Below are 24,088 nucleotides of genomic sequence, written 5' to 3'. Positions count from 1 at the left end.
ATCTTACAGCTTATGCACCGTGGAGACCAGTTCAAAGCACGTGCCAAATCAAACATTCTTGCAGGCATAATGTACAAAAGATTACGTTACTAGGTGGTAAAGACAATGGCCAAGGCCGAGACGGGTTATGTGAGGAACGAGATCTCCAAAAATATGAATAATCCAAGGACTCTGGAAAACTCTCAAGAGAATTGCTCCAACTAAATCTGCACCCTCCAATTTTCATTCATCGAGACGGAAGATAAAAGTTTTTATGATCCTTCCACTTGCGATACCTGATTACAATGTGGATATTTACGCCGATGACATTACATTATGGATGGCTAATTCTAATCCTTTGCATATCCAACACGGACTTCAGCGAAGTCTCAACAAAGCGAATCACTGGTTCTCGCTTAACAAGATGGTCCCAAACGCAAAGAAACAAAACAGCTACTTGATGGAACCAAGCAAAAACTTTCCTACTGCACAAACCCATCGCTTAACCTTTCGTTGCGAGGCACCGAAATCGAAGAGGCCATCAACGAAAAGCTGCTTGGTGTCAATATAGACAAGCATCTTAGTTGGAATAGCCATATAGATTACATGATCACTAAATTAAATTCTAGCGTAAATCTTCTTAAAAGAGCCAGAGAGTACCTGAATCTATCACTTAGGAATTTGCTATACAACGCTTTAATTAAACCAATCTTCGAATAGTGTTGTTCAGTGTGGGGAAACAATAAGATTGATAATTTACAAAGGCTCCTCAGAATTTAAAAACGTTGTGCCGGAGTAATTTTAAATGCAGGCACTGAAAGAACAGTTGGCCTTTTTAAGAGATTAGCTTGAATCTCCATTAGTGACATAATAGAGCAAAGGAAATTGTGTATTATGCATAACATTATCCATCATTATATTCGTTAGGTTAAATATAGACATCATTACATAACTCGGGCGTCAACTAATATGGACTTATCCACACCTTTTTTTAGCACCATGACCGGCAAACGTTCATTTCTTGCAAGTGGCACTAGATTATGGAACAACCAAGACAGTACTACTTGGGGTCTCACTTCCCTTTGTAAATTTAAAAATCAACTACACAAGAAATATTTAGATCGGAACTCCAGAGTTGATAACTTTACTGCGAGTAGAAATTTTAATTAACTTTTAATTGTATTTTTTCTTCGTATTTTTGCTATTTGAATTTGAAGTTTTCTAGGACCACAATGAGAATTAACTACTGGTTCTACCAATAATTGTGTAATCCAATAAAGTCATTATTATTATTAATAGATTGTGGACATCAGAAGCGTTGAACACACGTACATGGCGACGATTTTGTTTACTTTTCAACACGAAAAATGAAATTTACACGATGCAATACTTATCGAGCAAAAGCTCATTCCAGTTTTTATTCGAAACAATCGTTCCTTAGAAGTTTTGTTTTGTATTGACCATCATAAGGGAATGGTTATATCAAGGAGGTCTTTGCTCCTCACAGGAGACTTAGCGGTTTTGTAATTTCAAGCGACTCCGACTGAAATGAAAGTTTTTTTAATCGAATCTAATACTGCTCGAGTAAGGATCGAATTGTGTGAGACTAAGAAGCTGATATTTCTTCGCTAAACTACGGGCCAAAGATAAACTTTCTTCATTGGTGCGCTTTCCTAGAGAATTCGTCGCATGATTTGTGCAAGTGTGGTTAGCGAACCGGTTAATCGAACGAAATGAAAATTATTACGGTTATTCTGTGTTAGGTGTTTTGCGGCTTGTGAGGCATCACTGCCAACACAAGGCTGCTGCAATTCCTTCGGAAATGAAATCATAGATTGAAAGAAATTCATACCTATTGCCAAGCACGAGGCAAATATCAGCAATCCAACAGATGATTTTGCGGCCATGTTTCGTTCGCTGTTTACAAAGACAAGTCACAATCGAAAGTAATATTGAATTGCAAATTACTTTTTTTTTCAGTCTTGTTTAAACTATCAGGTTGCTGAGTTTTTTTGTCAAGAAAACCCTGAATGGTTGAGTTGCCTTGGATTAAAGAAAAACAATCTTTACCTCAAACTTGCGAATAAAGAGTAAAATATATATGTCAAATTTTAGAGGTGAGCCAAAAATACTTCAGTAGTAACTGTTGATAGATTGGCTTTTTCGCATGTTCCTGCTAATACAAAAGCCATGCATGTGTTGATTTTTCCCACCTACTGTTTACACGATAAGTATCGTAGTTTTCACGGGCGCTAGCTTATTGGAAATATATAGAGCTTTAAGCCGTCCGAGATGCTGCTGTTTTCAAACTCTAAAAGCGTGTATATTAGAAAGGCTGACCGAGGATGATTCATGCTGCCCTCTTTGGAAATTTACGTTGATTTACTTTGAATAAATAACATACTTTACATACAAATGAAAAGTTGTAGCCGCATTGTAAAGCAACCGTGCGAAACTGCGACAAGGAGCTGAGTAAGGTTATGGAAAGACTGGCACAAGGACGTTTTATTCTAGATTGTCTAACTGTCTGTTAAAGGTTTAAAAAAATTTTCACGCCAGCATAATATGAGGGTGAAAAACAATTTGATCTCAGGAGTAATTTTTCTTATGAGTGGCAGGAGTATTTAAGTGTTCAGCAGTATGAACTGTTCTTTCAACGATTCCTAAACCCGCTTTTAGAATAGGATAAGTTCGATTGGTAACTCGAACTGAGTGGATGACAATTCAGGAAGTTATCGGGCGAATGTTTTCCAATTGGCCGAGCGCGTGAGGCTGATCATATGAAATGTCGTCGGACTATGATGGCATCAAACATTCGTTAGTTAGGGGGGTTGATAGTCCAAACCTTCCTCACCTACCCTCTCCCCCTTAGTAAAAAGAAGAGAGAACCAGAGTGACAGCTAGTAACCTTGTTTACTATCGAATTATAGAGGAAAAGAAAAACAAGTTCTTAACATCGCCGGAAAAACCTACTTAATTACTTTACTTATTTATTAATTTACACAATGTTAGTATAATGACATATGGTAGGGTGATTCCAACACATAAGTATCTTTATTTGATGCTCCTCTGTAAGAGGTGTATCCAACTGATTTTCCCACAAAAGAATAAACCCTTAGCGCAACTTTATCAAAGTCTTCTATCTGTATGACAAGGTAGTCTTGCATCCAAGACATTAAGGGATATTGAAAGGAGGTCCTTCAAACTGAAAGAAGATAGGGGCGCGTTGGAATTGATTTCAGCATAATTTTTGATCCAAGAAAAATGCGTGACTTCCATTCTGTCTGACACCGATCATAACTTGTACTTTAATCTCGTTACCAGATTCTACCGTGTAATTTAATTGAAATGTGGCAGTGGAAGGTCTGGGTGAAGGACTTCGTTTACTTATCATTATGGTTTCAACTCACCCAATCATATATCTTGACATACAAAACAAGAAATAAATAAAAAAAAGGCAGCGAAATTAAAATCTTACTCATCGAATCTTACTCAAGACACGGAAAGCTAAAACTACTTTAAAAGACAGTGTTTGCAATAAGGTTACAAAAAGAACCACACGAAGAAGACCCCAATTGTATAACAGCTACTCATCACGGCGATTTTCAATGCTCCTGACTCCGCAGTGGGCCCTTCTCCTTTGTTGCAGAGATTCTCCTCACAACACATGTCACAGATTATGTCGCCGTTTGTTCCGTCTGGATCTGAACATTTGTTGGTGCAGTCTTCTGCCTTGGCGCATTTTCGCTTGAAAAAGGTTATCTTCTTGTCTTGTTTAACAACTTTATCAATACGACACGCATTCTCATTCACACTGCAGTTTTTTGTTGTGTTCTGACCCAGCCTACTAGGTGATGATTTGCAGAGTTCGCCAGCATCGTTTTCAAAAACGCAACTGTAGCACTGAAGACAGGATCCTGAAATTGAAAGGAGGAGAAACAGGATGTAGATGACAAAAAAAGGACGGCACGAATCGGTATAAGTGTGTTATTTCTGCGGGGCAGACTTCTTGGCCTCTCACCGTGGGTCAAAAAAGTAGGAAAGTGATATTTGCACGCCTTTTTTCAGTCATAAATCACAGCGTAAAACTGATTGCACACCCCGTTTCAAAAAAGGGTGAAAAAAAAAAACAAAAAACAAAAAACAGTCCACATCTGAATGGATTCAGATGAAACCTAAATACATACATACGTTCGCTTCCCATGCAGAGCGCGTGACTGTTTATCGACGGGAGCGAAAACCGGAAAATCTGGCTGATGTTGCTTATGTTCTGATGAATGATGTAATATTACCGAAGGCGTTTCATCGCCTTATCAACATGAGCATTTAACTTTTTATTTGAATCGTAACAGTTTTAATCAGACCGAATGGATCCATAGATGATTTTATTTCCTAAAGACCATTTAAAAGCTACATCGAGGTTTTCTATCTCGCAAAAGTAAGGGTATATCATAAAACTCTTGTCAATCTTCGCCATTCTGTATGCCTCTTTCCCTCCTGTTTATCATTAAACATCTTTACCGGGTGTGAGTCTACTTCTATTATGCTAATTTTCTCTTATCAGCTCAGGCAACTCTTGCGATACTTTAAAATGATTCAAAATATGTCAATGAAGCACATTTGAAAATGGAACAAGTTTTTGCGTCGCGTGATCATCAAAAACCACATGAAAGCAAAAAAAAACAGCCCACCGGAAAAAGAAAAATTTGTTATCAGTTTCGTTTGTAGATACTGTTACCCATCAAAAGTAAGAGGACGATTTAACCCTCAAATATTTCTTTGAATAAATTATGTTTTCACAAAAGGGTTGTTACATAGTCCTTGCAAGGGAAGCACGATTATTTTCGCAAAAATCCTAAACAGGTAGCTATTCTGTCTCGAAACTGAACGGTTCAAAGGTTCCTTTTATCAGACATGAACCGCAACTGAAGAACCCGTGACGGGCTTTGCGCTTTGCGAAATAAAGGGAATAAAACCAAGAACCTCGTTTGGCTGCGGTGGGCTTGAAATCGAAGCTGACTGCACAATACTAAACAATTTCTCTGTCGCTCGAGGTCACTTCGGATATTGATATATATGAGTGGATAAAATAAATATTATGAAGCTTGTTCCTTACCTAATGTCACACACAGCAAAACTAGTAGCAGTCCAATGATTGCCTTCAAAAGCATCTTTCCTCTGCGCTTCTGATTAAAACGATTTCAGATGGACGATGACAAGAAGTCTTAACGAGACGTTGTATAAGTCCTGTCTGGAGACTTCCTGTCAGTGCAGATTATATATACATATACATATACATATATTGTGGGGGGTTTCCCTTTTTTCTAAGAAAGGATTTCCCTTTGTAATTCCCACTTCAGGGCCTAGCGAGAATTTCAGGATTTAAGAACCTGATAACTGAGTAATCTTCTAAAACTACCAACGGCCCAATACCCGCGGTTAATGCTCTATTTGTTGTTGCGAGGAAGCGTTTTCCAGGAAACTTATGCTATTTCGAGGCTAAACGATATGGCAAATAACGTCATGATCACAAACTATGAGATGAATTTCCGTGATATGAAAGCTCTGGCTGTCTATCTTGAGGGAAAAATGTTGGAAACGAATTTGTTCGATTTTAGAACATTACACTTCAGCTCAAAACTGACACTTTACGCTTATTCGCGCCCAGTAGTAATAGCCTGTGCTGTTCAACCTAAACAAATATCACATCATTGTAACGAACCTTTTTCCGATTATAATTTTTTTCTACTTTCTTTTCAGTCGCAAATGTGTACACAGCTGAGCAACGACCTGTGAAAATAAACTACATCCTGTAAAAAGAAAGAAAATCTAAATCCTCGGTACACTGATCATTCCTCGTGTTCATGATATCTCTAACTCGTTCGCTTTTCTCACCAACACCCAAAGATAAAATTCGTATCTTCGCGCGGCCATGCATATGCAATGTCCTCTAGATATATACAACGCCGAATAGTACCTAATGCTTATGTTACGACGATATCACGACGTTCATACAGCGTATTTTACAACGTGTTTATTCGCTTGGCCCTCCCCTGTCTACATCTACACTTTTCTCCACTCGCCTCGTGCTCGCTCGACCGGTCTAAACCGGTTTTCCTAGAGATCACTTGTGTCACGCTCTTTTTTTTTGTTGTATCTTTTTCGATCCTTCCCACCCCCCTCCCCCCCAAAAAGTTGCTTAGTATGGCAAAACTCGTCAACAGACACTGATAGGTGTGTTTTATTATTCTATAGTGCTGCTCTTGATTAACCAAGCAATACAAATCATTCATGTTAACTGGATGTCTATGATCAAGAAGAGTAGGGTCCTTTTGGAGAGAGCAGATGGGATGTTTTGCTGATCTACCACTATTTTCTCCCACTATTCTGTTAACTCACACAATCACAAAAATTACATCTACTAATAATACAGAGCTAATTGAACCGACATACGCTTATAAATTGGTAAAATCCACATCATGAAGATAAACAAACACATGAGCAGACTAAATGTACTTTAAACGGCAGCGGTCACGACAAAGTTACCAAAGGAACCACGAAAGGGAGCCCGCGATAGTGTATAGGCCCCTAATCACTGCTATCCGCGATGCTCCTGACTTTTTGGCCGCCTCAGGTACCGGTCCTTCTCCTTTGTTGCAGAGGTCCTCTTCACAGCAGGAGTCGCATACAACATCTTTCATCTGTTCATCTGGATCTGTGCAACTGTTCGAACAATCTCCTTCTTTGGCGCATCCTCGCTTAAAAATCGTAACTTCGTTATTATCTTGAGTCATTTTTTTGATCATGCACCGATTCTGACCCTCACTGCAGTTGACAATAGTGTTCTCTCCCAGTTCAGATGATGATGGAAACTTGCAGAATTCTCCAGCGTCTGATTTGTCTTCGCGAACGCAACTGTAACACTGCAGACAAGATCCTAAAAATTAAACGTAGCGACACACGTAAATGAAGATAGAACAAAAAGATAAAGGCAATTTGGTAAGAATAAGGTGCTGGTAATGTATAGCAACAAAAGTTCTTAAACAGGCAGGTAAAGAGTCCGGAGCTACGAGAGAAGGAAGCGGAGAGTAAAGACGAAGGAGACTGGGGAAAAAATGGTGATATTGATGACAAAAGTAATAATCATGATAAAAATTATTATACTGATAATAAAAGTAAATAATGATAATGATTATAACCGTAACGATGATGATAATAATAATAATAATAATAATGATAATAATAATAACAATAATAATAATCTATTTAATGGAAACATATTAGAGTTCCACTCTTCCACCTCCCTTCTCATCTTTTAACCCTGAGAATACCGGACATGATCAGTTAGAATGTTTTACAGTCGAAATCTTTATTAGGTCATGCTGATACGTTCAATTATTTTCATTGATTACATCATCGAAAAAAGTAGACTTCAATCCTGCGATTCAGTCAGATGATGCAACTTAACCAGTATATGCACTCATCTGAAATTGCCACGAAAGTCCCATGTAATTCATCAAAAATCGAAAGTGAAATCATTTTTTTTTTAGATTGATTACTTCCTGACTTGCATTACGCGGCGTTTCGTCTCGGTCAAAAGACTCTGGATTTGATTTCACGTATAAATAGAAGGAAATGTGATGAAGGATTACGCAGAAAGTGAAAAATTCGTAAAATGGCTGAATGATTTTCCTATGTAAATACACTTGAAACTGTTGACGATCTTTTCCATCTCTGCTGACGTACTCCTAAGAAAACCTGTCATCAACTCGTAAACGAACTTTTCGCTTCACCTTAAGCCCGATTGCTCTGTCGAGGATAACATTTCTAAACGGATTATTTGGTTCTGATTGAGATTATACTGGATTATGTTATTTCACTAACCCTATCAGGACAAACGCATAAAAATGAAGAAAAAAATAATCCAAAATTTTCATTCTCGCTCGGAAAGGTTTCATTTACTAAAATAAATGAAAGTAAGCGTGGGCTATATCTATCGAGGACGCTACCTTGATCACCAATATTGTTTATAATAAAGTTCGGATATAACGCGCGGTGTCATTGGTTGAAAGAGCGTGCTCTATGAGAGTATAGAGCATAGAGCTGAGCTAAACCTGTCACGCCATCTGCCAGACTGTACTATGTTCGACCTTTTCCGGGACTTCTTTTTAGCTTTTTTCCGATAATTGAAAGTGAAATTTCGGAACAAGCGAGCCGGCAAGTAGCAATAGAAGAACCAAAGAAAGGTTTGTAAACATACCAGGCGCCGTAATTTACGTTATTAAAACGTGAGTAGATACGAAAATCCTCAAAGGAAAAACAAAATAGACATTCGAGGTTTTAAAGATTGATTCACGCTCAGTTAGATTGCAAGCTTACGTACGGAAATAAAAATCAAACACAGCTAACACTCATATAGTATATAAAGTTCAGTGTTCAAAAACAAAACAGAACAAAACAGAAATGATGAAAAATATAACCAAACTGGCATAACTTTTAAAATTCATTCTAATCATGACGGTGTCTGAGCGAATATGATCATGCTGAAGTCCATCGCGGCTCGCTCATCATGGCGATCTCCGGTCATCACAGCAAACCTCAGAAACTACATCGGCCGCCCTTCGAGTGAAAAAATTAGAGCTTGCTCTGATATCCTTTCCGTTGAGTGGAAAGTCACATCTGTCACTGCAGCCGAGTTTTGCGGCGCTGTCATCCCGAGCGATCTTCATATTCCGGTGAATTCGGCTGTCGTTCATTCAAAAAACACTCGCCCTGAACAGTTTGTTTTCTACCTTGTCATGTGAAAAAACTCGCGTGTTTTTATGAGCCATAATTCGGCTGAAGTTCACTGAACATTTCACTTCAAGATTCTGTATTAGAGACTTAAAAACTTCAAGCAAAAGTGTTAAATTCGACCTACCGAACTATTTTAGTTTATAAACTATCGCAGAAGGTGAACTTTGATGGTTTTTTAACTTTGATGGTTTGACACTTTTGACAGCTTTAGTCTTGTACAGCCAATCAGATTATTGGACCATTCTAACAGGGATTCTGATTGGCTTATTTTAGCGTGCTTTATGAGAGTATAGAGCATGCTGACGACACTGTTGTTCGCTTTGGAAATAAAGTTTGTTTTGAAAATTGAAAGTAATGCTCGGGGAATTTAATGGATTCTTTATTATAAAACAAATAGAGAAGCCTTGGCTGTGCTCTGTTCTGTTATAAAGCACTTAGGTAACGGCTAAAGCACTCAAGAAGTGGGAAGAAACACTCGACTACGTCTCGTGTTTCTCCCTACACTTCTTTCGTGCTCTAGCCGCTTCCTGCGTGCTTTATAACAGAACAGAGCACAGCCAAGGCTTCTCTATTTGTTAAATAAGAACACTTCTTGATTCAACGATTGTGTTGTTTAACTGGGAGTGTATCTTCCAGAGCTTTATGTTTAAAAAATTTTGTTCATAAAGAACGATCTTATAATTATCGCGTGACTGACACACAGTTGTTGATGTGGTGTGAGGTAAACATATTTTACATTACGCATCGATCACCGCGAGGAGTTCAGAAGAGGCGACCGGAAAAGAAGCATTTTTTCAGTTTGGTTTGTAGATATCATTCTTTTGAATAAATCAAGTCAAATTCTTCATCATGAAAGATTACAACGCATACGCATAGTTGATTCTCGTTTTTTCTGAAATCAACTTTGATGTCGTAACTTGATTGTCTACTTTCGTAAAGCGGATTAAGTGGCAGTAGATATTATTTTAAGGGTTGCTTAGCAGTATTATCTTGTGGGTCCAAATCCAGGTTTCCCTCATACTAACCCTTAGAGAATTTTGCGTTGGTAAACGATAGAAGACAGATAACCTTTATTTTGGCCCCGGTTTGTTGCTGAACACGAAGGCAGTTACTATTCAAACAGAAAATATTTTCTGCGAGGTGCTACCATTAAGATATCTGAAAATTACATGAAAATCAAGATTCATTACACTCACCTATTGTTATACACGAAATGATTATAAGAAGTCCAACGAATTTCCTCGCTGCCATCTTACCGTAGTGCTTGTGAAAGGGGACTTCTAATGACGATGGAATCGCCGACTACAATACTGACTCACGGCTTCACCGCTGTCTTGTCAAAACATATGTGGGCCAGGTTTTCAGTTTTCTGCCACGTGATGAATTGATGACAGGAGGGTTTGAAAGAACAATCGAGAACTTTGTTGACTGGAGAAAAAGGCCTCGACACAATTCCACTTCCTTGATAAAGTCTTTCTTTTTTTTGAAGTAATCTCATGAGATATAATCCTTTAAGTGTTCAGACAGTTAAAGCTCAAAGTTTTCACAGTGGCAGTATATTCAGTGGAAGAAATTTCGAATACCGATCGCGTCAAGGTAACGACTCCTATCACCTGTCTGTGATGTTTATCTTCGCTATTTTCTCTGTTATCGTCTTTGAGCCCTTTATCAGAGTTCGTTGCGGGGAGGGCCTGGATTGAGAAAACAATCATCGGAACTTAGGTATATTGCTTCGAAAAAATTTTAAAAAATATATAACCTTTTTTTAAAACACTAGTTAGCGTCAATCAGTCAACTGTTTGGAAAAAATTACAGTGTAACGCAAATTGCGCAGCAAAATACGTGCTTTGAAGGAGTGCATCTGCATCGAACAAGCAAACAAATATTTTTCTCCCCTTTTGGGCAGTTAAGAACTAGTTCGGGGGGCGGGGATCCTGCTGACGTCATTCTCTGAAAGAAAAATAGTTATTCCTTGCCTTTTCCTTTTTTAGGTAAATTTAAGAAATAGCACTGAGGGGCGATCCTTACGACGTCATGCTCACGTGGCAGAGGAGTTTACATAGTTGCTTCATGATTGTAACATTACCTTCATCTCGTTAAACAGTTCGTCTGATAGACAGATTTGAAACTTCAGAAAATATGGTATGATCACGACATGTATTCGAAAGTGACGAAAACGATCGAATTGTACAAAACAGCAGCCTATCGATTCTGGCAGGGTTATTTTCAAAGATTTGTTGATTTGAGAGTGTATAGTTATATATTTAGCTATATTCAGTCTTCATTGATTGAAAAATTAAGAAAGCTTGCGACGACAAAGAGGTAAACGAATATGCGTTACAGGTGCGAAAATATTAGAAACATCAAAAATTTACTTTGTTTGATATGTGGTGCATCATCTTTGAGTAAATGAGTATTCACACGTGAGCATAACCCACTAATTTGAGGATAATTAACTTAACCAAACAAGATAATTGAAAGACATTTAATTTCATCACCTCTAAAATATTATCAAAATAAAAACCAGAGTAACTGCAAACAAACAAACAAAAAATTTAATCTCGTCTCCCAATGAATCAACCTGAACCTTGACACAAAAATCATCGCAATGATCGTACTTTGGAAACAATTACCATTCGGTAGAAGAAGAAAATACTTGACATCTCCATCACTGCTGCATAAGATACTCAACTACTCAGTTTGTTTAACCTCAAAATGTGTGTCAATCAGTTTTAATTCTGTTGTTGCCAAGAGTTTCTCCACTTTGAGCACCGAGTCACTCCATCTTAATTCTCTGACTGGTCATGCGATAAATAATACTATCACGTCCCGGATCCATGTACCACATCACTAGGCATATTACATATAAGGAGATGACTAGAACTACAAGCAGCCACAACGAGATGTTGAATATTATGGGATAGTCCTCGGAGTATTCGGTGGCCAAGTTCACTTTGCCCAAATCAGTGTCGGAACCAGCCTATTAGACGATAACAATAACTAGTGAGTAACATATCGATAAATAGACTATTTTTTAAGTGGTAGATGCCAGTGAATAAGTCAACTTTTAAACTTCATCTAAGTTTTCCTTTGGAGTTAAAGACATCATTTGTCATTTGCAAACTAAGGTTTGATCAATCCCACGCCGAAGAAATCTATTTGTTTAACCTGAAATACATTTGTACCTGGTATTGTGGATCACTGTCCACTGCACGCCGGATTCTGGGCTTTCTATTACAATATACCTGAAAAAAACATGGGTGACGAAGTTTAATGGACAGTTTCAGCACCGTCAAACGCCGTTGTAAAAAAATTTCAAGAAAATAACTTGAAAGAAACAGAAAAAGACGGATTAGGGAGTACATAGGAACAATTGGAAACGATACAAGAAACCATGAAGTGCCCTGCGCATGCGCTGTATAAATTCAATCCAAAGAAGACAGTCGTTAATTTTGAAAACGCGTTGAAACGTTTTTCATCATATACTATGGAATAGTAAGTTTGTGAATTTATCAATCTCGTTTCTCCACACTGATAATTCTCTGATAAGTATATGCGCGATCTGCCAGGTTGTTGTTGTTGGGACGAGAAGGAAATTGATAACTAAAAAACACAATACTCAACCAAACACATACCTTGAGAGCAGACTGTACGGAAAGAAGTTTATTATGCAATGACTCACACAACGACTGCTTCGCTTGTTCCTCCTGTTCAATAATAAATCCAGATAACAACTTTATTGAAAATCTGGTCAGTTTAACAGTAATAGTAACACAATTGTATTCTGGTAGAAAAAGAGCAGAAGGGGAAGGCATGTGGAAAATAAGGCATTGGTGACCTGAGGGGGCATGACAAGGGAGGGATAGGAAGGGAGAGGAGACAAGAGAGGGGATGGTATGTAGGAGGAGGAAGGACATGAGGCAGTGAAAGGGAGGAGGGAAATGGGAGGGGTGTAAGGTATGGAGGGACGGGAACGGAGAATATGAGGAGAGGGGTAGGAAGGAGAACGATAGGGGAAGGTCTGTAGGAGGGGTGTAGGGTGTGAAAGAAGGAGAATGGAGAATAAGAGGAGAGTAGGGAAAACGAAAAAGAGTGAAGGAAGATAGGGGAGGTTTGTAGGAGGAGGAGGACATGAAGTAGTGAAAGGGAGGAGGGGAATGGGAGGGGCGTGGGGTGCGAAGGGAGGGGAACGGAGAATATGGGGAGAGGGGTGGGAAGGAGAAGGATGGAGGGGGAAAGGAAAAAGAGTAAAGGAAGATAGGGGAAGGTCTGTAGGAGGAGGAAGGACATGAGGCAGTGAAAGGGAGGAGGGAAATGGGAGGGGTGTAAGGTATGGAGGGACGGGAACGGAGAATATGAGGAGAGGGGTAGGAAGGAGAACGATGGAGGGGGAAAGGTAAAAGAGTAAAGGAAGATAGGGGAAGGTCTGTAGGATTAGGAAGGACATGGGGTAGTGAAAGGAGGGAGGGGAATGGGAGGGGTGTAGGGTGTGAAGAGATGCGAACGGACACTATGAGGAGAGGGGTGGAAAGGAGAATGATGGAGGAGGAAAGGGAAAAGAGTGAAGGAAGATAGGGGAAGATCTGTAGGAGGAGGAAGACATGGAGTAGTGAAAGGGAGGAGGGGAATGGGAGGGGCGTGGGGTGCGAGGGGAGGGGAACGGAGAATATGAGGAGAGGGGTGGGAAGGAGAAGGATGGAGGGGGAAAGGAAAAAACGTGGAGGAAGATAAGGGAAGGTCTGTAGGAGGAGTAAAGGAAGGAGGAAGTGAATGAGACCAATGAAGGAGAGAAGTACCAGGTCTAGGGTTCAAAGAATAAGAGGAGAAGATGGGGAGGGGTAGGAATGGAGAGAGGAGAGGAATGAAGACGAGGGTTGAGTAGGGAGGAGAAAAAGAGTTGGGATTAGGTAGGGTGAGGGAGCGGTGAACAGTGATGTGACGCAAAAAAACGCGATGAGAGGGAAATGAATGAAAAGGAAGGAAGGGTGAGGGAATCAGAAAATTAAATCAAGCAAAGGCTCTCAATTTTCTCGCCATTCTTGAATGTTGCTGTTACCAAGCAATAAAACCTTAAAAATTCACTCGCATAAAAACAAAGTATACAAACATAACTGATTCCACTCAAACAACAGCAAATACTCACTAGATCATGCCTGAGCGTAACAGAGGGAAGCTGGTCATGGAAAAGGTCCCTTGACTGTGATAACAGGTGAGGTTCAACTTCTTGATAGACGGCGTGCACCTCTCGTGGGTATCTGGTGTGAAGATCACTGTTGGGAGTGGGAGGGGGAAATTAAAAGACAGGTTAGTAACAGCACTTCCCACGATTAATCATTTGCTTCCACAGTGTACAGAAATTTATTTAAATATAACAAAGAAAATGCTATCAACTTACCCAAGCCACTGCAACGACAAAACTTCCACCAGAACGTTTCCGTTGTATAAATCAGAGAACTTCTTCACAATCTGTAACGATAGAATAGTGGAATGAAATGGTTTAAAATTGTACGGTTAGGGTGCGGTTAAGGTGCGGTTAAGGTGCGGTTAAGGTGCGGTTAAGGTGCGGTTAAGGTGCGGTTAAGGTGCGGTTAAGGTGCTTGGTGAAACAAGGCAACCATTTGATGATCTCTACCTGGGGAATCATGTCCTTCAAAAATTGAATAGCTCCTTCTGCCTGTAAGGATTGGTCACCATAGCGACGGCGAAGTCCCTGTAAACGAGGCATGAGTAGAAACCATTTAGTGCATATAAGGAGGAAAACATTGCGAGTAAATGAAAAGCTCAAATTTGGAACACAACAACAATATTTAACTCATTCGAATCCAGAAAGTTATAGGTTGCATTTAACTGCAAAGTAATATGCAAAATTGTGAATCACAAAACAATAGAAGTCAAAAATAGAGCCATGTGTATAAAACAAACACATTGAAATAAAAAGGAAAAAAAGGGCACAAAAAATATCAGTCAAACAAACGAACAGATTAAAAAACTAAAATTACACTGTAACCCTCTAGTTTCGTGTGAGAGAGCTTAAGCAAAACCTTACCTTAACAGAAGAGAGACCCAAAGTGAACACATCTGGAACGCCATCTTGCACAAGGCTAGGATCAGAGCTCAGCTGCAAAACAAAACAAGGAATTATAAAGATGTTCTGAAATTGTGAGTTTCTTGAAAATACAAAAATCTTCTTTTATAATCGCGTGCTAATTGTTGTTGTTTTTTTTATTCATATAAATTGGGAATTCTTGTTTTGCCTTCAACATTACATGAATGCGATTTTCACCTCAAAAACGAGGCCAAGTAAGCCTATTAGCATGTACGCAGAGGTAAAACAGTTTGCCCGCCATCGCAAAAGGGATCTCTTCTGAGGATAAATCTCTCACCTTCTCTATTATTTGAAGGATGGCATCGACCTCAGCGAAGAGTAGAAAATCTTCCTGAAGAGAAAATTACGCGAAAATTCAGTGGCACTCTTTGACACGGAAGTGAGTTCATACAACTGGAGATGACAAATGCATGTTTGTTTGCTTTTTTGTGAATATGTTTAGATCATATTATATGCTTACTAAACCAAAAAGTGTCATCCCTTGCATGAAACTAAAAACATATTTGTTACAATGTTTAAAAAGGAGACTTGGTTAGCAAAGATGAAAAACCTTCTTTTCCATGTTGAAGACAGCATTTCCTTTCAAAGGCACTGACACAGTAAATTCCTTGGTGCTTGGAGCAAACTTTACACCTGACGACCAAACAAGACAAGTAATTACAAGTGTATATTTTTTTTCTAAGTGTACATCTCCTTATATGTTTTTATCCGACCCAGCTTCATAGAGGACTGCTTAATAAAAAAAGAAAGAAACATACCTTTACCAAAGTCAGCCTTCTCCAGTCTTTTTATTATCTTAAAGGTAAACGAGTCAGTTTAATTCAATAAAGTCTAACCAACTGTTCACGCCAATATGTTTTACGGAAATACCGGCCACTCGGTCTGCTAACCTAGTTGTTCTGAGTTTGACTACAGTAAATCATGGCAAGACATGGTATCTTTTAGATGGCAATTTTACGAATAAAGGGCCTTTATCCCAAATTCCACCTCATCAATATGTGATTAGTATCCTATTTCTCCTTACACCATCTTCTCTGAATCAAACACTAAGGTCATGAGAATAAAGGACGTGATCATCAACTAAAGAACCTCTTCATTGTTAAACAAATTTTCCTTGTCAGCATCTAAGGAAATAAACAGAGGATAGTATGGAGACTATCCAAAGGGTGTAAAGGGTTTAAGCCACATTTAACAAGCTGTGCTAACACCCAAAACGATTTTTCTGTACGAGGATAGCTGTTGATCCGTTAATTGCTTCACTCGAATCCTACCTCGTCTTTGGTGACTATTAAGTCTCCCAGACCTTGCACGGTGTTTTCTTCGGCCTGTTCAAACTTGTTCTCGGCCTGATTCCAAAACGAAGTGTAACTATTTGTGCCTATTGTATGACCAGCAGCCGCCAACTGAACATGGAAACACAGCAAATTGTATTACTATAATAAATATGTATAAGCGCGGTAAAGCCATACCTGCGCTAACCTTTGTACCCAATCTTCCTCAAACTATATGGTTTGGTTTTATCAATTAAGTTAATAATGTAAATTGGCCACCGTAAAGAGTTTCTAAAGCTGAAGTTTCGAGCGTTAGCCCTTCGTCACAGCGAACGAAAGAAGGGCTGACTCTGGTAACGCCTGCACCATAGTTGCTTTAGAAACTTACCCCACCCTCCAACTAGTTGTCTTTCTCAAGTACAAATGTTGAATGCTACAAGGCACAAGGAAGGAGTCATTGACTAAAAGTAGGCCAGGATTGGCATCATTTTTATTGCGCAAGAGAAATGTGCGTTTGTCAAGTTCGATAATCGCCAATTTGGGCCGTTTGATGCAATAAATATCAAACAATCAATAAAAAACAAAAAAACAAAAAAAAAGGCAAAAACAAACGATTAAAATAAAAAAGGAGAAAAAAAGAATGAAACAAGGTCGTCAAATAGAAATCAAGAACAGGAAGCTGAGCTTTTCAGTGTGGTAAGCAATGTGCATTACCCCTCCCCTGACACCCCATACCCTGTAGCACCTGGTCATGTTTCTGACCCCTCCCCTGAAACCCCATACCCCGTAGCACCTAATGATGTTCCTTATCCCTCCCCTGACACCCCATACCCTGTAGCACCTGGTAATTTTCCTTACCCCTCCCCTGACACCCCATACCCTGTAGCACCTGGTGATGATCCTGACCTCTTCCCTGACACCCCATACCCCGTAGCACCTGGTCATGTTCCTGACCTTTCCCTTGACACCCCATTATCCGTAGCACCTGGTCATGTTCCTTACTCCTCCCCTACACCCCATGGCCTGTAGCACCTGATAGCATAGGAACGGACATACAACACAAGGCGTCACTTACCACTTCACTTCCAGACATGGAAACTGTAAGTGACTTGCCACCGAACACATTGGCCACGCGCGTCGGAAGGTTTTCGTGTGTGGCTCTTGACGTGGACAGAATTCCAGCCAAACTCACAACACCCTCGAACTAAGAAATGAAAAAAAATTGTTCACGCTTCTTTTAGTCTCTCTTCAACAAGGTGACAGCGCAGGTTAATTTCTCGTCGCTCTAAATCTCCCTTCTATATTCCCTGTAGGGCGCATAGCTTTAGTGGTGTAGCATAATTATGGAAAAAACTGGTAACAACGATCGTTAGCTTCTCTACATCCGCCCGACCACTGGGCCGCCTCGGTGCACATGAGAAATTTCTGCTCGGTTTAACATGGTGAACATGGAGTGATCCTCAAGTTTTGACACAAAAACCAGGCCAGAGTGTCCACAGAGTGTCAGGTTGAAATCGGACAAAGGAACCTGGAAGCCTTGTAGCCTCAATCTATTCCCTAAGAGCACAAGGCAGTTGATAGCCTCAGGGCGTGGGCCCAAAATTTACCCAACGTGGAAGGCCAGCGAATTACGAGAGGTCCATAGATCGAGACCACAAGCAACATGGTCAAATTCTAATTCCACAGAATTATGTATTTTTGGAAAGTCTACTGCATTCACATACCTCTGCTACGGGATATGACGCAGCCCTTCCTGGTAGGTCAAAATTGTCATCTAACACGCACATTAAGAAACAACAAAAGAAAAAAATATTTTACTTAAAAAGCTAACAAAAAGATTAACCAAACCAAACAGCGTCAAGATTAACGACAATATTCAATTCAAAAGGAGAAAAGATTCACATCAATAACCTGTGTGTAGGAAAAGTATTTGTAAGTTCGTTGTAAAAGTTGACGTCTTCCTTTACGACGAACTTACATAATTGTCACAGAAGCAGAAAAACTACATTAAAATAGCCTCGTAAATTACTGTACCGTTTGTAACGCCATCAACCGTAATCAGCACATTAGCTTTGGGTCGTCGGAACACATCTCCTGCTAGCAAACCACCCCAGCTCAATTCCTATGGACATTAATGACCCCAACGCTATCAATATACAATTTAGGATGAAGAAGAGTCTTGATTTCAAGTTTGGGGAAAATATCTAACATTCGAGTCAAGGGCCAAAAGATCGACTCGATTTACATTTAATTCATCGTCGGAGAAAGAGGAGAAGAACGAAAATTTAGGAAATTAAATTTATCTTCAATTCCCACCACTCACTGGAATTCAAACCTCACTATCATCTCTGAGATGACCATTTTTCATGGTTGTCTTCGTAGCAAAGGCATGAGGGCAGGAGAAGCCATTGAGGGATATTAACGAGCAGTGTTAGTGTACATTACACATTTCAACATCTACACAAGTCATGAACAGCCTGTCGTGTACTTGAACCTTAGTCTCTGTTAAGGCAGAACAAACTGGCTTACCTTAGTAGAAGAAAATCCCAAGGCGAGTGCCATAACATCGGAAATTTCATTCGAGGGAATTGCTCCAGCGTTTGGTAGGAATGTCACATAGTTTGGGGTGTGGGCAATGATAAACTTGGATACATCTGAATTCTAGGGGGGAAAAAGATTGTTCAATACATTAGATAACATACAAGTGAATAGTAGAGGCAGGTTGCTGGGCTGTCCTTGTCGGTAAGACTTCTGGATTATGCGTTGGAATTCTGAGGAGAGGTCACTTCTAAATCGTTTACACTAAGGGGTAAATACAACGCTTCAAGGCTCATTTCGAAGGTAAATTAATCAAAAAACAGTAAATGTTTTGAACTCAGAAGTAACAATTCATCGCGAAGTTTCATCGTGCGGGTGACGGAATCCCTGAAAAAAGACTATTCATAATAATTACTAACGATTCGACAAACTATAAGAGGGCCATTATCAGGTATTTGAAATATCAGTCAGTACCTGTCACCTTGCAAAGTGAATCTTTACTCACGTTGCAAGTCTCTTCTCTCGTAATATTACGGTCACAAAGAATCAGTATCAAAACCGGAAATTCTGTGAAGTTTTTATCAACAATAGTGTTCCTAATTAGACGAATTATCATTAACTAAATCTTCCAACACTTCTAAAAAATCTCTTTTTGACATTAAAATATAATTGATTATTACTATAACATTCTTTCCTAAAAAGGTTCCTCTAAATATAAAAAATATTCTGAGATCTTTTGGTATATAAAATGCATCAAAGATTTGAATTTTCCCAGACATAACATTACCCAAAAGAGCGACATGCAATACCTGAATTTTCTTTCCAAATTTCTGCAACGAGGCAACATAGTTGAAACGTTTTCTAATTTGCCTTAGTCACAGTAACATGGCCTGTTTCGTGTAATATCATTTTGTTTAACAAGGAAAACAGACGCCGGGTAAATCCTTAACTAAATACCCCATTCACAAAGCAAAAAAAATTTGTTTTAACCGGGTTGGACTGAAAAAAATTAGCAACAGAAAACTGAAAGACTAAATTTTACACAGGGCCCCAGTAATTACTAACTTTAAATTTTCAGTCAGCTAAAGTTGAAGACGACAAACGGGAGTTTAAGCGACTAAAGTGAAGAAAAAAAATTTCAAACCGTGTTTGACAAACAGCGTCAAAACGCAATTTAGCTTGGGTGTGAGTGGGGTATACGTTGAGAAAAATCATCAAAAAGAAATACACAAAAACGACAGAAGAGATTTCAATTTTGTTGAAACTTTGGACATCAACGTCTCATTATGACACAGTCAAATATCAATTCAACCTAGCATTTCGTTTACTCGTTTTTACTGTTTTAATTGAAAACCTCTAATGTACTTGTTGTAATATGCCTTTGCATGATAAATTAGCACGCTTACTATGGTTATTCCCTACATGGAGTGTTCTTTGTTCGTACTAAAATTATATGCAGTTCGCGCTTAAAAAAGTCTAATGATTCATAGAGTGCAAAAAATTAGACCGTTGAGCTGCTGTATAAACATCGCTCTTGAAAAAGAAAGCTTTTCCTGTCCGAATACTTCTTCATGTTTAGAGCAAGAAAAGCCCCACATGAGGAAACAGTAGTTTTTAATGATGGATTAATGTGAAAATCAACAAACAAGCTTCTAACTGTGCAAAGTCACCTTACAGCAATATCATGTGTGTAAAATACTCTTCATAAATAACACACTCATCACCACATTGAAAATCGTGAAGTCACGTAAAAGTAACATGATGTGTTCAGCACAACACAAAAATTGTTTCTCTATAAAATTACAAGGTTTTGTGTAAGTGGGAAAAACCAGTCTCTCTCTACCCCAAGGAAAAAAGTCCATTAAAAAGGAGGGGGGGGGGGGAAAGCTGGATATTATGGAAGAAAAACCTGTGATGGACTAGCATCTGATACAGTTTGAGTACTGTGGTCCTAGTTGCCTCAGTCCAGAGAAACAGTGATGAGTAATAAGAGTGAATTGTCTTGAGTACAGTTTTAAAAAAACTACATCATGTTTATCCAGTCGTCAGAAAAGATGTTCATTACTGATCTTAATGCATTATGTGGCAAAAATTATACCTTCCAGTTCCTAGAAAGATTGAAAGGAAATCTACAGTTGATTCTTGAAAACTTGAACCCTCTTTAACAAGAAATTCCTGTTAACTCCCTTATCATGATCTTTAGTGAGACCCTTACTAGAAATGGGATACTGGTAAGTTTCTAAAAAAACTGTGGTGCTGCGTCAGTGGGAGAATATAACAGGGTAATTGAGTGTTTTCAACTGTGTTGATAACATACATTGGCCACTGTTTAGAGTTTAAAGGCTGATATTTCGAGCATTAGCCCTTTGGTAATCACTCTGGAAAAGGGCTAATGCTCAAATCATCAGCCTTTAACCTCTTTACAGTGGCCAATTTACGTTATCAACTCAGTTGAAAACACTAAATTACCCTCTTACAAGAAATAGTTTGCACCTCACAGTTCCTCTCCCAAGTTGTCTGTTCATGTATATGCCATCACAACACCCGAGCATCTTCATGTAAACTAAAAAAAAACTGCAGGCAAGCACTCTGGCATCTAACTCAGAATATAACCAATAATCCAAGCCATTTCAGTAAATGGCTTACACCTAGGAGTTGTAGTTGTGTGGTCTGATTTTCTAGAAGTGAGAGAAGTCTTGACCTGATTGGAATTCATCAGTTTTAAGACTCTTAGTCATTTCCCTTTCAGGAATCTGATAAGGGCTTTGGTGATGGACCACTTGCCTTTAATTTACATAGGGTCACATTCTTTCACATTTTAACCCTTTCACTCCCAAGATCTAATTATTAATTCTCCTCACTATCTGCCATACAATTCTTATGATGTTAGTTCAGAGAATTTGGTATTGGATCAACTAATAATCCCATGATTGATATTCTTCTCTATTCTCATCACCTACCTGCTTGATATTGTATTGATATTGTAAGGAGAAATTCTGTCTTGGTCACTTGTGGGAGTGAAAGGGTTAATGTAATTACTTGAACTCTTGACCGATAGACATTTTTGGAAGTAAAATGAGATTGAAGGGTGAATATAAAAGGAAGGGTTTTAAGTTCCTTTGGACTGTTCACATACACTGTTCTTTCACACAATGAAATGAAAAGAGTAGAGCCATGCTGACAAGTAAACACACTTAGGAAAAGCCTTGCCCATCAGGCAAGTAGAATGATTATTCACCCTCTAAAGTCAAACATACACATACATCCTTCCAAATTACTATTGTGACACATTAGACTTTGCTCCTTCTTATCAAAGCAATATGTTAACTGACCCTGGACCAAAATGGAATTAGGAAGTGTCGCGTTTTCAGAGGAAGAAAACAAAAGAATCTCAGACATATATGATTCACACAAGGCATGTTTGATGAGGCTGAAATGCATACATAGTTAGGTATCGAGTTTTTCAGTTGAGCCGTGTTATTCTGCAACAAAAATTGTCTACACATGAACCACCAATCGAAATGGACACCGACAGTAAACTCTGAATTTTATCTCTATATGCTCACGACGAGTTTCACTGTGAATTGTATGTAATCTGCACTTAACCCTTTAAATCCCACAAGTGACCAAGACAGAATTTCTCCTTACAATCTCAATACAATATAAAGCAGACAAGTGATCAAATTAAAGAGAAATTATCAATCAAGGGATTATAAGTTGATCCAATACCAGATCCTCCAAACTAACATCACAACAACTGTGTGCATATAGTAAGGAGAATTACTAATGAGATCTTGGGAGTTAAAGGGTTAAGATAAATGTTTTAAGGTCTACCGATCATTTCAAAGTAAACACTACAAGGGCTTTAACAAACTCTTCATACAGCTGGGTCTACAGACCAATAAGTATTTCTTTATCTAGAAACGTGAAAAGGTATGTTTTTTGAGCATTGTGTACTTGGGCCATTTTTATTTGACAAATATATTTATGGAGACGCAGGATGGAATATCCCTCCATAGTAGCCCCCTTCCCTCCTCCCTCTCATCACACACCAGCCTATCTTCAGGTCTCACTGTCTTTTCAATGGTGCTATTTACATTCCAGTGAGGTAACAGGCACGGTGAGAGTTCACCAGAGCTTGAATCTGGACACTCAAATATGACTTCTATTCTGCTAACTATTACAGCAACATGTCTTCCAGAAATATATTTAAAATTGGACACATGATTGTAAGACACAAACTTCTTAATAATTTGGTTTGTGTTGTGTGCCATTATTCGCATAAACAAAATTAAATTTACTCTTCATCACAACAAATCGGTTAAAGTAAAAAGGATTTATATGTCACTTCGAGTGGAATGGTCAATTCACATGATAAGTGTATTGAGAAGGAATTCATGTCCGTCAAAGTGGATATCCCATAACTGATGTGACACTAAAAACTGTCCACTTCATCAAGGAAACGCGCAAACTTAAGCATTGTAAGCAGAGAAAAAAAAAGAACAAGATTAAGATTTTCGATGGCTTAGGATAAAGAAAACCGATGACGAGATCGCTATGTGAAACTTCAGATTGTTAGCTACCACGACGGTCGATGTTTCGCGCCGTTCTAGGCGCACTATTCATAAGAGAAAAAAGACAAACAAGGAATTTGTACCATCGCCTTAGCTGGAGCACGATCGAAGCGTTACTTTAGACACTAGTAGGTCGAAGTTATCGCTCGTCTCTGATTATGTGCACATGATCACAGCTTTAACAAAAAGATCCATGTTCGAACGTGATAATTACCATCCAGAAAGAAGAAAGAACGGAATTGACGTACCTTGCCTGGTTCTCTAATGATGAAGCTATCCTCCCTGTTCCTTAATAAGCCTGTAACTGCAAACGTAAAAAAGAAATCTAAGTAGTGGGAAGGTTTTTCGCTTACGATTTACATGTACATCGCAGCTAAGTCAGTGAGGATAGCATTATGATTAGGTTAAATAGCGAGGAAAATTGTAATGTCTTTGAAAAAATGATGTTTTAGAATGCAATTATGAGATGCATTATCGAATCAATCGATGAGAATGAAAATCAAACGCGATGACTAAGAAGTTCGAGATATGGTTATGAACAATATTTAAGTTAACTATAATGAGCCTAAGAATGAATTTTATGTTATATTTTGCTCCACAGGGGAAACGATTACAACTTTGAAAGTATCTAATATGGAAGAAAGACAACTAATGGTTGTTTCAGTTAAAAAATTGAATTACGAGTCGATGTTTTACCTGCTGAAACGAAGAGGAAATGGAACAAGCGAAGAACGATTGGCTTCGTCGCCATCTTGCAATCGGTCACGAGATAATATATCGCGGGCTCAAATTTTTTGTTCTCAATGGTCCTGAAATTACCATAA

General features: G+C 38.8%; 1 protein-coding gene and 1 long non-coding RNA gene across 2 annotated transcripts; both read right to left on the bottom strand.

Annotated features, from left to right (window-relative positions):
• Window positions 1–5,998: 5,998 nt before the first annotated feature.
• LOC131783486 (uncharacterized) lies at window positions 5,999–10,391 on the bottom strand. Its single transcript, XR_010717954.1, has 2 exons — window positions 9,972–10,391; window positions 5,999–6,916 (listed from the first exon to the last, which is right to left on the bottom strand). It is a non-coding gene; the product is annotated as an uncharacterized lncRNA (long non-coding RNA).
• Window positions 10,392–11,246: 855 nt separating this feature from the next.
• On the bottom strand, window positions 11,247–24,088 carry LOC131783397 (renin receptor-like). Its single transcript, XM_059100173.2, has 17 exons — window positions 23,961–24,088; window positions 23,513–23,568; window positions 18,682–18,813; window positions 18,187–18,274; window positions 17,877–17,926; window positions 17,228–17,356; window positions 16,153–16,284; window positions 15,640–15,676; window positions 15,432–15,514; window positions 15,159–15,212; window positions 14,822–14,893; window positions 14,408–14,485; window positions 14,171–14,241; window positions 13,919–14,045; window positions 12,411–12,482; window positions 11,961–12,020; window positions 11,247–11,755 (listed from the first exon to the last, which is right to left on the bottom strand). Exons 1-17 carry the CDS (start codon window positions 24,013–24,015, stop codon window positions 11,552–11,554), a joined length of 1,500 nt encoding a protein of 499 aa, XP_058956156.2. The 5' UTR covers window positions 24,016–24,088; the 3' UTR covers window positions 11,247–11,551.

This window comes from Pocillopora verrucosa, chromosome 6, assembly GCF_036669915.1.
Source record: "Pocillopora verrucosa isolate sample1 chromosome 6, ASM3666991v2, whole genome shotgun sequence".
NCBI classification, from domain to species: Eukaryota; Metazoa; Cnidaria; class Anthozoa; order Scleractinia; family Pocilloporidae; genus Pocillopora; species Pocillopora verrucosa.
The sequence above is the reverse complement of the archived record's forward strand: the minus strand, read 5'-3'. Positions and strand labels throughout refer to the sequence as shown.